Raw genomic sequence first — 15259 nt, forward strand, 5'->3', positions numbered from 1 at the left:
ATAGGGTAGATAGAGAGGAACTTATTCCGTTAGTGGGGGAGTCAAGGACAAGGGGACATAATCTTAAAATCAGAGCCAGGTCATTCAGGAGGGAAGTTAGGAAACACTTCTTCACGCAAAGGGTGGTAGAAGTGTGGAACTCTCTCCCACAAAAAGCAGCAGATGCTAACTCAATTAATAATTTTAAATCTGAGATCGATCGATTTTTGCTAGCTGTGTGTATTAAAGGATATGGAGCCAAGGCAGGTGGATAGAGTTAGGATACAGATCAGCCATGATCTCATTGGATGGCAGAACAGGCTTGAGGGGCTGAATGGCCTACTCCTGTTCCTATGTTCCTAAGTTCCTATTTCTAGTTAACCTAATAGATCAAGCTACTGGCTCCCAATCAGTCAGTTGCTCACTTCAGATAAACGCAAAGGGGGTAATTTTGACTTAGTGCGAAAGCGTTAAACAGGTGATAGCGAATCGGCAGCATGGAAATAAAAATCGGGAGAGCTATAAAACGTGCTGCCGATTACCCCAAAATGTGCCTTTAAATAGAGCATCAAGTGGATAAAATAATTGCATCTCAAGCAAAGAATATGAAAACTTGTGATTTTCCCAGCTTGAATTTTGCCTCCTGCTGGACAACCACAGAATGGGATTGATGGCAGTAAAGGGGAGGTGCTTAATCCAGAGTGTCCTGCCCTCACAGCTGGAGGGAATTGTTTGACGGCTTTGCCAAAGAGTAAGAGAAAAAAATACTGCTTCAGAAAGTCCTGTCACAGACAAGTACAGTGATGTCAATTCCTGTAGTATCCCCTACAGCTGCATTAAGTTTGACAGTATAACATTTAAATGGATGATAAGCCTGCATTTATGCAGGTTATATTATCTGCATATGGTCTTTGCAATTTTCTGGACCTGGGAGATCTCACTAAGAGAATTATATCTCATCATCAGGCAACAGTTTACCCAAAAGACCACAGGTGCGTGTGTAGTCCACCCCCTGTCTTAATTGAGAACATACAGGACCCTAATGAGGGCCAAAAAATTACAGCAACATCTCAAATGTCAGAGGAATTGGAACGCTGTAATTCAGCACAGCTGGAATAAAACTGGAGTTTCAGTCTCCGAACTCAAAGGACCCATTTACAGCAGTGATATGTTTTTAATAAACTGTACATAAACATGTTATAGGTTTTTGTGAATTTTAGCAAATGCTTATGGGCTTAAAAACATTTATCCTGTCGTACTATTGATGTTTCTGACATCTTTCTTCCTCTGGTTGAGCATCTCATTTACATTTCTTAATTTTTATAGATTCTGTCTAAGCTTTACATTCTCCATAGCAACCCTGTGGGCCTCCGAGGTCTCCATTATTTCTGGGTTTTCAAATAAAGACTAAAAGGATCAGCAGATGCCTTCAGAAAAGTTCTTGTTACTTCTTTAGCATAAAGTTAGGAAGCAAAGTTACTGTATGTGTGCCGATTATACTTTAACATAAAATGTATTCTGGCTTTTGCAAAATTTAGTTAGTGCACTTTTGAATATAATGCACATTTGATTATCTTTTGTTTTATGGATGAGTCATGATTTACACCTATTTATTTGTCAGAACATTTTACACCATATTCCCTTAGTATCCGAGAGAATTCAAAAACCTTTCCTTTTTTTGTACATTTATCCCCACTTTATGTCACAATAGAAGCAGCATTGCTTGATTGGATTTCATTTTAAATAGCTCTGTTGGTTAGTTGCATTTTCACCTTCCTTTTTCAAGTGCCTTGTAATAACCGTTTATTCATATAATAACTTTGGCTGACAGACTGGGTAATGATAAGCAAGGAAACCCGTGGTGAATGAAAAAACATTTCACATTTACAGTAGTGATTAAAAGATGGGAGCACAGTCAAATAAACCATACTGCTGCTTCAGAGACATCAGCAATAAATTAGATTTCATATAATGCAAGAAAAATAAGTATCTTTTGGCTTAGTTGGTAATAATGGTGCCTCGGGACTCTAGCGTTGTTGGCTAAAGCCCCGCTTGGAGGATTTGAGTTAATACCCAGAAACCCCAGTGCAGTGTTAGGGGTCAGTACTTTATTGCGGTGACATGTTAATCAGGAATCCCATTTGCTTTTTTTGGGGGAGGAGGAAATCAAAGGATTATGTTATATAGCTTCAATAACACTAAACATAAAGGGCTTTACTCTCCTCATGTAATGCACTTGTTAATGTGTTTGAATGAAATTCTTTTATGCACTATTTTAATATAATAATTAATCCATGTAAAATAAAATACTACACAAAGGAATTAGAAGTAAATGTGTTAACCAATGACTACTAAAGGAAATTAACCCCAAAGAGTAAAAGATAATGCCAAGTGGAGGGGGCAGCACTGGTTAACAATTTCTACTGGTACCTTGATTCCCTCATGTGAATGAGATGTGCAAGCTCACTGGGCTACATTGGTTAAGTACCCTTGATTGAACAAACTGCTATCTTGAATGGCATTTTTGATCTAGTGCACAGCCCCTAAGACAAACCCACGAGTGGGATGTCAAAAGTTTGAGAAATCCCAAAGCATTCCAGCTCCAAAGCAAAAATATTCCATATAAGGAGAAAGATTCCCACCCAAAATGTATGGAACAGGATTAAGGTGAATACTGTGACCAGACTGAAGGTTACCTGAGATCTGGATAGCACACTGTCAAAAGCCACTTACTAAAGGCTGCTTTTTAATATTGTGTTGTACTCAGACATTGGGCTTTTAACATTAATTTTTTTCTTGAAGTTATTTAGGTTTTATTTTGTTTCTTCACCAAGAAGTAATTTGCCAGCATGTTTAAATCAAAACAGCAGGTATGGTGGCATTGTGCTTTCATTCACCCTTATCCCTTGCCACAAAGGTTCACCCATGTGAATCTTATCATATGGAAAGCTCCTGAAATCCACTATGCTGTCAGAAGAAGCATCAGCAACAAATCAAGCTCTTCATCATGGGCAGGGGAGAAAGAATCTATGGGAAGATGAGTCACATCCCAGCAGACAGTTACAAAGTGACACTGGCAGATGCCTGGGAACAACCCACCCTTGTAGCTGAGGAATGCTTTGTGATATAGGTGTGAGACAAAACAATATTGAACAAAAACATTTGAAAGTAAGAAAATATTATTTTATTACCCTTGGTCCACAAAAATCAGAAGAAAATGTCCAATAAAAAGGATCAATCATATGGGATTGTTTCGTTCATCTGTACACACAGAATTTAAAATTTATATAATTTGGTCAGTTTTGTTCTCATCAAGTTGAGGATGCCAGTGGGTCAGATTGAAACAATTTTCCACTTTGGATGCCCAGGATCAGTGTCAAGGACTCCTAGGTCAGATACAGCACAGAACAGATATAAAGTTTTCTGTGATCTGCCCAAAAATGTACCTATGCCCCAGTCTTAGAAGAGCACTTGTACTGTGCAATGTACTATTTACTATTCATCATACCACACGTCCTAATGGGTTCTCTGAATGAGATTGCCAGTTTATTGCCAATTTGTGCCAATATGTAGGCAGCTTCATTCCGTGGGCCCATTGCCCATTAGGAACTGAGTGGGGACCGCTGAAATCAATTTCAAGTAAGACTCTTACAGCAACTTAAAATGCAGAGAAGATGCAGATCAGAAAGATAAAGCAGTCCCAGAGGATTTAGAAATACAAGTCACAATCAACCACAATCAATGCCAATGCTAGAAAAAATAAACCAGGATAGAGAGGTAGTGATACAAGTAGTTTATGATAAGGCTCTCACTGTTTATAATACATGTCTTTGCTGTGCATTGTTGCATCTGACAGATGAATCTCCTTAGCCATCAATCACTTGTCAAATATAGATACAATTCAAGAAACAGAGAAATGAAAAGGGAACATTCTGCCTTCCTTTTGTAGCTTTGGGGATGGTAGGCAGTCAGCGCATTTGCAACTATGGTTGAAACCACCTAAGCTGTTAACATAACAGATTAACAAAATCAAAGATGACAGCAGAAAGCTGGGTTCACTGCAATCTATAAAACTTTTTTCCCCTATTTTTAAAAAACTTTTTTGTCAATTTTGTGCTCATTAAGGTGAGGCTCTTAGTCCTATTTCTCATCTGCATGCTGCCCCTCGGCGACATCATCCAAAAACACAATGTCAGGTTCCACATGTACACTGACGACACCCAGCTCTACCTCACCACCACCTTCAAACCCTCCACTGTCTCTGATTTGTAACACTGCTTGTCCGACATCCAGCACTGAATAAGCAAACATTTCCTCCAACTAAACAGTGGGAAGACCAAAGCCACTGTCTTCGGTCCCTGTCACAAACTCCGTTCCCTAGCCATTGACTCCATGCCTCTCCCTAGCCTCAACTTTGGCATCCTATTTGACCCTGAAATGAATTTCTGACCACATATCTGCTCCATCACCAAGACTGCCTACTTCCGCCTCCATAACATTGCCTGTCTCCGCTCCTGCCTCAGCTCTTCTGCTGCTGAAACCCTCATCCATGCCTTTGTTATCTCTAAATTTCATTATTACAATGTTCTCCTGGCCGGCCTCCCATCTTCCTCCATCCATAAACTTCAGCTCATCTAAAACTCTGCTGCCTATATCCTAACTCACACCAAGTGCTGTTCTCCCATCACCCCTGTGCTCGCTGACCTATATCGGCTCACGGTCCGGGAACGCATCAATTTTAAAATTCTCATTCTTGTTTTCAAATCCTTTCATGGCCTCACCCCTCCCTATCACTGTAACCTCCTCCAGCCCTACAACCCTCCCCGATCTCTGCGCTCCTCCAATTCTTGCTTCTTGTGCATCCGACTTTAATCGCTCCACCATTGGCGGCTATGCGTTCAGCTGCTTAGGCCCTAAGCTCTGGAATTCCCTCCCTAAGCCTCTCCGCCTCTCCACCCCTCTCTCCTCCTTTAAGACGGTCCTTAAAACCTACCCCTTCGACCAAGCTTTTGGTCAACTGTCCTAATATCTCCTTACGTGGCTCGGTGTCCAATTTTGTTTGATAATCAGTCCTGTGAAGCACCTTGGGACCTTTTACTACTTTAAAAGCGCTATATAAATGCAAGTTGTTGTTGTTGCTGCTAGGAAATGGCATGCTTTCCATTTCAGGCATTGAATATCAGTATCAAGCATGCCAGGTTAGGAGTCAAGCTTTTTCTACTCTGTCCCAACAATGCGCCTCATCTCCAAGCTCAGAAGCACCGCTACAATACCAGTTTTGTGCTCTGCCCACTAGGAACTGGTTTGAGACTGCTCAAACTCATTTCACATCAGATCCCTTAATCCAACAGGCAAAGGAGACTTTCATCCCAACAATCTGGGATAACTTTGAACCCACATCCCAAAGATGAAAGACCAATATATAACCCACAACATCACCCAGTCTATCTTTTGACAAAAATTATGGTAAATAGATCACAGAGGACTCAATCGCTGCCATCATCTTTCTATGGTCCAGATCAGCTGTTTCATTTGCTCACCATCCATATTGCTGACAGCACATAACCCCATAGGACAAGTAACAGAATTCAAGCAACAAAATAATTTTTTTGTGCTGCATGCTACAGAAGAATATTTAATTCATGCAGATATAAGTGGACTAGGAAAAGAAACTACCTAGGAATTATTTCAGTCATTAATGCCTTGCTCTCAGACATGCATTCTAGACAGTAATTGAAACTACCCTGGAGGCCGAGGCACAATGGCACTGCCACAGCTGGAGCACTGCGGACTGGGAGGAGGAAAGGAATCACTAAATCCTTTATGGAATCTGCAGAATCCATCACGTACATTTCATCAACCAAAACTTAACGGTATTTGGCCAAAATAATTAATTTTCCCAGTGTCAAACCGTTTTGAAAAACTTTTGTTATCCCAAAGTTTTTTATGTAAAAAAAATCCTTTTTTATTTTCTCAAGCGTAAGCTTTTTTTTAAACTTCATAAGCATTTTAGTTTGATTGGTTAATTTGGTATTTCTGAATCCTGAGGGCCTCTTTAACATACTGTTACCTCAAAATGAGTACTGCCTTGTAGATAAACACCCTGACATATGCTTTACAAGATCAGCCAATTCGCATAGCGATGGTGTTGCTATAGATACCAAAAATGTAGCAAACTCACTAGAAAAAGCTATTTTTGAAACTTTGCCACTGTAGTAAGGAGATATTCCTGGCACTGACTTCAAGGTGAGTAAGTTTGGGGCTGGTCATTTTCATTTAATGAAATTTTAGATGTGGTTTTCACTCATCAAGGGAACACGTTCAAACAAAAAAAAAATTAAAGCCACCTTTCAGATGAAAGTAGATGAATTATTTAAATGAAAAAATAGAATGGAATGGCTTATGTGCTCACTTAATCCCAGCATTTCAAGTTTTTCTTAAGTTTTCACAACTAAAATAAAGCATGCAGTGCTTCATTAAGGTAGTAAAGGAGTGGGTAAAGAGAGGGCTATTGTTTTCGGGACAGAAAACGTTGCTTTATGAACACATTTCATAGGAGTGATTTAGTGAAATAGGTTTAATCCTCAGAAATCAGCTCATTTTCACCTCCACTTGTCTGAATACATGTCAGTTATTGGTAGGAATCACACTTCCAGCATTTTCATCAGTTTAAATGTGAACAATCCCATAACAAGATTTCTTCACTTTTCACATTTCTGCAAATGTGGTTGTACAGACGTTGTGACAAACTCCTCATCTATTTTGTTATTTGCATAAGTTAAGTCAGGGTTCTCGCTAACATTTTGTTCAGGGTCGTAAAGCGCTTTGAGACGTCCTAAAGTCATGAAAGGCGCTATATAAATGCAAGTCTTTCTCTTTTTAGGGTTATAATCCTGAGCATTGATTTGCTCAAAGTCCATTCATACTGTCCTAACAACTCCATGTGCTTTTTTAAACATTAGCATTCTCAGCATCTTCTCCCTCATTTTATATACAGTGGGCCCAATGTTCTGGCATCGCCATTGCGCCATCGGAAGTGAGGTAGGGCAGGATTTCCGTCTGCCATGATGTCATGGCGCTGATCCCATCATTAATTGTGGGGACAGATCATTTAAATATGGAGAGGCATGCAGACTGTGTAAATATAGCCTGCAAAGCTGGAGGGAGCAGCTCCAGACAAACATGTAGAGGAGGGAGTTAGGCCCCATATGCCTGCACAGCGGAGAGGGAGAGCTGGAGATCTGATGTAGCAACAGGATATGAAGCCTGCTGCTTAAAGAGGAAATGGCAGTGCTGGAGGAAGCAGGCGACCTGGGCGAGGAGAATGGCAGTAGTGGCCAGGGAAGCTGACCTGGATGTCCTCCTAATAGAGGTATGGAGCAAGAGGGTCATGCTGTTTGATGTTGGGACATGAAACCCATGTAACACATCATCCTCACTTTGTGGAGTGAGTTGGCCATGGCAGTGAGTGCCACTTGTTTAACTCTTTTGCAGTGTAGGTAAAGGTTTAGTCACCTCATCTGATTCCTCCTCTGACACTTTCTTCCAGTCTCATTAAATGTGTGGCATTTCTTCATTCATTATTCTCATGGTGATCTAAGCCTGTCCTTTTGGACTCTGTTCCCCTCTCCCATTCTGTGTCACCTCCTCGCCTACAAATGTACCTTCCTTTACAATGAGTAACCCTCCCTAACTCACCACATCAGTCTTTTCTTGATTGCTGCCCCTCAAATAACCTGATGTTTGAAACTGTTGCAACAAAAGACTCTGCCTAACCTGCACTGCAATACTCATCTCTTTCACAGTACAAGGTGAACCACAACTGTCTGGAATTCCTGGGCATGGGTCGGAGTTCCCCACCCATGGAGAAACATGTGACCGAACCTGTTGGGAATGAGGTGTAGGAGAGCCAGTGGCAACTGGTTTGTCTGGATCATTGCAGCTTGCCTAAATAATGGGTATGGGGTGCAAAGAAAGAAAGGAAGAATTGCATTTATATAGCAGCTTTCATGACCTCAGGATGACCCAAAGCGCTTTACAGCCAATGAAGTATTTTTTTGCAGTGTAGTCACTTATGCAATGTAGGCAACACACTAGGAAACAAAATAATCAGGCACCTTCAGAAGCTGCAGAGGAACTGCAACAGTAGCCACGTTAATATTATAACATCTTTTCATTTTCTTTTCCTTTAGATAACCCAAAGATGCAACAAAGGAGGAGGAAAAAAAGAGACAAGCGGCCTTCCCCCTCTGCCCAACCAGCCAGATCATCAGCCACACCGTCATTCATCTTTTCTCTCTCACTCACCAGCCCAGAGAGATCTATACGGGGGGGGGGGGGGCGGGGGGGGGGGAGGGGGGGTGGTTAGTTCCAATGAAGGTTTTTCATTGAGTGAGACAGAACACAGGAGGGGACTGGAGACGTCAGAACTGAAGGTTGGATCTGATAATGGGGTGTGGAGGCTCTGCAGGTCAGCCCCTAGCTCTAGTTCTTTGAACTTCTGCTCTAAGAAGGATGCTGGATGAGCATAATAATCACATGAAGATACTGAGGACCATTTCAGAGAACCTCTGACAAATGGCAGGGGCCATAGCAAAGTCCAGTGCCATCATCAGTGCCAATATCCGAGAAGGATTCAACAATATGCAACGCTACCTGCAGTAAGTGACAGCACCAGGAACATCTGCATCCAACATCCCACCAGGTCTCCAAATCAATCCATACATCCAATGTGGATGCTCTGGCTACTGGTCTTCAGGCCTTGGGTGACCACTTGGAGGGAATGATGACAAATAGCTTCTGAGAGTTTCAGGGCACCATTTTTCAAGTTCTGCATCTCAGGTCTGCCCCCACACTTGTCTGTTAGCACAGAAATCCAGGACCCAGCACAAGTGGTGTGGCTACAGTCCACCTTCATGATGCCATCCTCTCTCCTACTGAAAGCTGATGTAACCTTTCCAGTCAGCCTCCTGAGATGTTGCTCATGTTGGTGGCAGGATACATGAACAGGCTACCCACAACACCTGCAGTAGCAATGCAGCCTGTTGAAGAGTCATCCCAAGACTCAAAAGACTGAGATGAGGGCTACCTCGGTCCCAATAGACCCACAGGACGGTTAAGCATCACTGGTATCCCTGGCCCTCAAATATAAGCTCTGGGCAGCACCAGGTTAGCTTTGAGAACAATACAGCGAGGCACTAAGGGTCGTCTCAGTGATAAAGAGAAACACTTGCTGTAAATATATGTGTGCACGGTAAAAGCACTTTGTGATATGAAGTTGAGTGTTCCAAAGTACGTTTATTCTTTGCTGGCTTTTGCATTTGAGAGGATGTTTGGACATCAGTTTGCAACGGGTCACACAGTTTCTGTTATACCTCCTTAATGAACCATTACCTCCTTAAACAGATTTCTGATACATTCTGGAGAGAGAGGGATGGTCTGGTGGAGGATTACCTCCTAGTTAGTCTTCACTTTTGGTGTAGCTTTACCCTATGTGACTCTGTCACTTCCTCTTCCTCCTGCTCCTGTTCTGTCTCCATCATATGGTCGTATCTGAAATGCCCATAGTGAACCCCATGTTAAGGGCTCCATAACAGAAGGGTGAGTCCAAAAAGATTTCCCTGCCTGAAACTGCTGAAAGGCAGTTTGCAGAATCCTCTCTTAGCAGCACAGCTGAGAATAGATTTTTCTAATCGCTCCAATCAAAGCCGATGTTTCAGACAATGTTTGTGGATATTCAAAGCCTGTGAACTCAACCAATTACAGATTTGATAAGTCATGCAAGTAACTTTCCCCTCTTTTCTACAGGCTTAATAAGCCAGGTGCAATTTTGGTGTAAATGGAAGAATTTCTAGGACAGCAGATTTTGAGCTCAGTCATTTGCAAACATAAACCACTTTGGGGTCAGGCGCATCTTCTGCCAGCTCTGAAATTTAGTGTATATTTTAAAACAGGTGTAACTCTGGAATATCTGACTTATTCCAGCTCCATATGACACAACTACACCACTTTTGCCCCCTAAAGAATGCAGAATTTCAGGTCCTCTGTATATATCTAATTATACTCTTACTAGAAATTTTGGTCAGAAAAATTCAAATTAGATTTTTACAATTCCTTGCTTCCTGTTCAAACCCTTTGGTGAAATGCTTATTAGTTTAGAAATCCCATAAATAAAGAAATAAACTTTGTGAAGGAATTCTGCAGATTCTTGGCTTGCTCTCAGATAGCAGACAAAAAGGCACAATTGATTTGATCAAAGTGATTGGAGACTTACAGAGAGGATGGTGATTAGAATACCAGCAGCACAAAGCACAGCATCACTGATTGTTTCTCCATTCTTATAGGGATACTTGATGCTTTCGTCATTGCAGTAAAATCCACGCTTATAAGGTTTGATGGTGCTAGTTTCGATAACCAGGAAAGGGAGGCCAGCTAATGGAAAGGACGACAACAGGTACAGACAAAGCAAGAGTAAGTAACATAGACAACAAACAGCTCAGGGGCACAACTGCGTCAACAAAGTAATATGTGGCATTACGGGACAAACGCAAAAATACTCCATGTACTATTTCCCCCTCCCCTCCATACCTTATGGTACAATAATGCACTTATAGACTGTGAATTGTGAAACTTAGATAGTGGAAATTGTCACAGTTACCCCCAAAATATACTGTGCTTCATTTGGATGGTGGGAAGGTCAAGCCATCTAAAGTTTGATGCTTGGACTAAAGATTATTTTCCTTAACTCAAATATTTTCATTTTCATACTATTTGTAAAACAATTCTTATTATAAAAATATACATTAAGCAATTTCTTAGTCATTTATACAGAATTTATTCTGTTTTGATTCTTCTAACAAGGCTAGTTTGTCACACATTTTGTTGGGGTTGAAGCTCCTAGATGACAGCAATAAATATGCAAACACAGTGAAATCTTGCCATAGCTATTATCTTGTAATTAGTAATATAATTAGTCCCATGGATCTACAAGGGGCATTAGTCTATGAACAGCCCTGACTCCTGGGTTAATCCTCTAATCCCTTCACAACTCTTTGAAACATTTCCACAGTTCTTCATTTTTTTACTTCTTCATTTGATCCCCATCCCCTCTTGTTTTCTTGGCATTTTCTTTTTATTAGACATTTTGTTGCATTTCTCCTCTGCTCCACTTGTTTTTATAAAACTCTGCTTAATATCATACATATGACAGGAAAGAATATTGCCCTTTCATCTCAGGGACCCGGATTCAACCCAGATACAAGCCTTCCTTCATCGTTTCTGTCCCTCACTCACACAGAAACCACAGCACAGAACATTTTGGTCTATCTCACTCAAATGAGTCCAAAAGTCACAGCTGGTGTAGGAAATAGAAAATGTTCCAGTAGCAAGCACTCTTCTAAGATTGGGGTTCCCAAATATTTTTGGGACACTGCAGGGAAAGCTGTAAACTGTGTCTAACCTATAGTTGATTTGAGAGTGATTGATGCTGAAAAATTGAAATGTGTTTTTGATTCCCCAGGATACATAAAGAAATTACTGAATGGTATAAAGGCTTACAGACAGATTCCCCACCACCCTCATGTTGCTCAATTAAAAGAATTTCTGAGATGCTCCCTAAAATATACAGAGCACACAGTCCACGTGGAGCTGTGAGCTGCCAAGAATCAGAGATCCCATCGAGAAGAATTACTGTCAGGAAATGCCACATTTTACTTTGTCTTGGCTTGGCCATGCACCAGCAGATATAAACTTACACAAGCAATTGGCAGTAGTGTCCCCACTGCTAAGAGCAGGAGATTGGGTACCACACTTTTCTTAAAGCTGTACTTGATGCTGTCGTCATCGCAGTAAAACCCTCTTTGATAGGGAGAGATGCCTGCAACATTTATAACTGCAGCTGGAAGAATAACTGAATAGATAAAGAAATAAATGTAAATGTTACAAATCTGCTGATCAGATTCCAAACAGACAAAGAGACCTGTTCAGGTCGGATTTGTAACTACTACATGGTTTTATTTTCTTTAATTTAAAGCTGTAATATTATACTATGTAGCAAAACACTGAACTTTTAACCTTATACAAAAGAAAAAATATAGTATAGGCCCAGCATCACCAGAATTTTTACAAATTTGTATTGGACAGTAAAACGCTCCGGCAGGATAATATCATCACTGAGTACTAATGTTGTAGCATCGTCCTATACCAATAACTATGGTAGTAGGCTGTTTCACAAATTGAGTGAATGTTCTTCCCAAGAAAGGATTGCATGATGATGCTGGGCCTTTACAAGAAACATTCCTGTTATGTACCCCTGCTCTTCTCATATTACCAATCATTCCTGTTGTAGATTGTCCAGCAGGGCTTGTAAAAACAACAGGAGTTGCCACTGTTCCACCAAGTAAATCTTTATAAATTAGTAAAAACTAATAAAATACTGGATCATAAACTCAAACAGTCAATCATTCAGTTTTTTTTTGTTGTGGTTGTGAGAGGTGTTGTATACAATATGGGGTAGGCATTACATGCACTCACACCTGCATATCTAATTTAATATAAAATCAGTCAGCACAGCGGAGTGAACAAATTCAAACTGCACCATATCAATGGCAAATTATGGCAGGAGTGTCTGTCTGATTATCTACAGTTTATTAAACTTCTACAAACTACACTGAGATTAAAAGTTTCCTGTACAGTTATATCGAAAGTGCAAATGTGGAGGCTGGGGTAGGGACCATGAAGCATTAACCATCTAAGCAACTTAGGAGTCTTCAAGTGCCAACATGCTAACCAATAGCAATTTTTTTTCTTTTTATTTGAACAATAAATTAATATTATACAGATTTATTGTTCCTTGGTGGGAAATTGCTTACAGTTCTGGAATTACTAAACTACAGTGCACATGGTTAAGTTTCAAGCGTCAGAATTTTAAAAAGAATATTAATAATTTATAATAACGCTGCTTCTTCTGAGTGATCAGTAACGATACCATGATTTATGTCACATTTCATGATAACCTTAGTTACTTCTCATTAGGATTTATTCACCTCTTAAGTTCACTTCTTATAATTGATTTAACACCAAATTGGTACAGTCTTGCAAATTGTGATGAGAGTTGTGAAAGACTGCAAGAGAACATGACTAGCAAGATGGGCAGTTACATGACAATGTAGAAAAATGTGAAGTAATATTATTTTAAGTAAGAGTAGAGAGATAGCTTAAGTGCTAATAATTTAAATAGAAAAAGAATGTAGAGGGGCCTTTGTGTGTAGATACATGTCTTTAAAAGTGGCAGGGCAAATAAATAAAGCTATAAAAAGGCAAACAGAACCATTGGTTAGTCCTAGAGAAATAGAATTTCAAAAAACAAGGAGGTAATATTGAATTTGTACATGAATTTAGACCGTAGTTAGAGTATTGTGAGCAGTTTTGGGCACCTCATTATAGAAAGATATCAAAGCAATGCAAAAGACACAGTGAAGTTCACAAAGATATTATCAAGAATGAGGAATTATTTGTAATTTAAGAAGACTTGCAATGTTAGAGCATTTTGCACTAGAGCTGAGAAGGTTGAGAGGTGAGTGATGGGGGTCTTCAAGATTACGATAGGTTATGATGAGGTAGTTAGTGAGAGATTGTTTCCACTGGTCAGTGAGACAGTAGGATGAGGGCATACATTTATCACAGAATCACAGAATGATTACAGCGCAGGAGGAGGCCATTCGGCCCATTGAGCCCATGCCGGCTCTTTGTAAGAGCAATCCAGTTAGTCCCAATCCCCCGCTCTTTCCCTGTAGCCCTGCAAATTTTTTCCCTTCAAGTATTTATCCAGTTCCTTTTTGAAAGCCGCATTGAATCTGCTTCCACCACCCTTTCAGGCAGCGCACTCCAGATCATAACTACTCGCTGTGTAAAAAAGTTTTTCCTCATGTCGCCTTTGGTTCTTTTTCCAATCACCTTAAATCTGTGTCCTCTGGTTCTCGACCTTTCCGCCAATGGGAAGAGTTTCACTTTATCTGCTTTATCTAAACCCTTCATGATTTTGAACACTTCCATCAAATCTCCTCTCAGGATTAAAATGATCAGAAAAATAATTAAAGGGGATGTTACAAAAAAATTCTTTAGACAGAGGATGGTTGGAGTGTAGAATTATTTACCACAATCCATTGTCGAAGCAGATTCTATAAATTCTTTTGAAAGGGAATTAGATGGTTGCTTGAAAAGGAGGAATATTAAATGGTATGGGGAATGAGCAGGAGTGTGGGTTTAGTCTAGACTTGCCTCACGTGGAGAAAAATACCAGCACAGACTTGATGGGCTGCATGGCCTGTTCCTGTGCTGTAATGGTTTTTGATTCTAAGGATGGGGGAGGGTGGGTTGCAAATTTTGTTTAAAAAAATGTACCCATTGTTTGGTTTTGCTAGTACCAAGATTTTAAGATTTGTTTTTTTTAATCAAAGACAAATTACTTGGAACTTCATTAACAATTTTGCTATGAACATAAAGACAGATACATAGACAGTAGCCGACCTAACTGGCAAGATCTATCAGTTTATAAAATTAAATAAAAATTAGAAATTTGAAAGCTAATTGTTATGATGTTCCATTACCTCAACTGATTCACTCCTACACAATCTCTTCCTGAAAATACAAGTTTTTATGCAGCATCTGGCCTTTGGTGACCTTCTGAACTCCTTAATCAATGAGTGTTTGGATTTGACATTTCAGGAAAAATGTCTATGAACCATACTCTATAATTCAGATGTAAGAACCTTTTGAACAACGCTTTAAAAGGTAATAAATCTCTAGATGAGAAACCTGTAACCTAAAAAGAACAGTTTGATTACACATAGGTCTATGTTTTATCTTTTACTTAAGTTATAGGGAGCGTGACCTTTTGGCAGGAATTGCCTGTTAGCAGATCTCAACTTGCTCCATGCCTCACCTTTATCTTTGTTTCCTAAGTACAACTGGCCAACAATCCACAAACAACTAACCTCACAGCTTTAACAGAGCTGAAAACAAGTCAGCATCTTGGGGATAACGTTGTAATGTTAAACCCTCCATCCCCAATCCATTATAATTTTCTTCTGCAATGAACCTTTTATGACATCTTTCACCTCTTCTCTACTTCACTTACCAAGCGTAGATCTTTATCAAAAAGTTCTATTTTAATCTTCATTATGGTTCACTCTGGGGAATTGAGGTGGTGAAGCCAACTAACAGAGAAACAAGGAAGTTAACTGCAGATTCAAATTATGGGGAGCCATATTGACTGATGGGC

At 40.0% G+C, this 15259-nt stretch overlaps 1 protein-coding gene across 2 annotated transcripts in view; it reads right to left on the bottom strand.

The window, feature by feature from the left end:
- plpp3 (phospholipid phosphatase 3) overlaps positions 1-15259 on the bottom strand; it is a 121322-nt gene that overhangs the window by 66448 nt on the left and 39615 nt on the right. The window contains exon 2 of one of the 2 annotated variants that reach the window (XM_067990139.1): positions 10253-10410. In XM_067990139.1, coding sequence (XP_067846240.1) covers positions 10253-10410 — 158 coding nt within the window. Of the gene's footprint in view, positions 1-10252; positions 10411-11732; positions 11888-15259 lie in introns of both variants that reach the window. The other variant, XM_067990140.1, reaches the window with a different exon arrangement.

The sequence above is a fragment of the Heptranchias perlo genome, chromosome 9, assembly GCF_035084215.1.
Source record: "Heptranchias perlo isolate sHepPer1 chromosome 9, sHepPer1.hap1, whole genome shotgun sequence".
NCBI lineage: Eukaryota > Metazoa > Chordata > Chondrichthyes > Hexanchiformes > Hexanchidae > Heptranchias > Heptranchias perlo.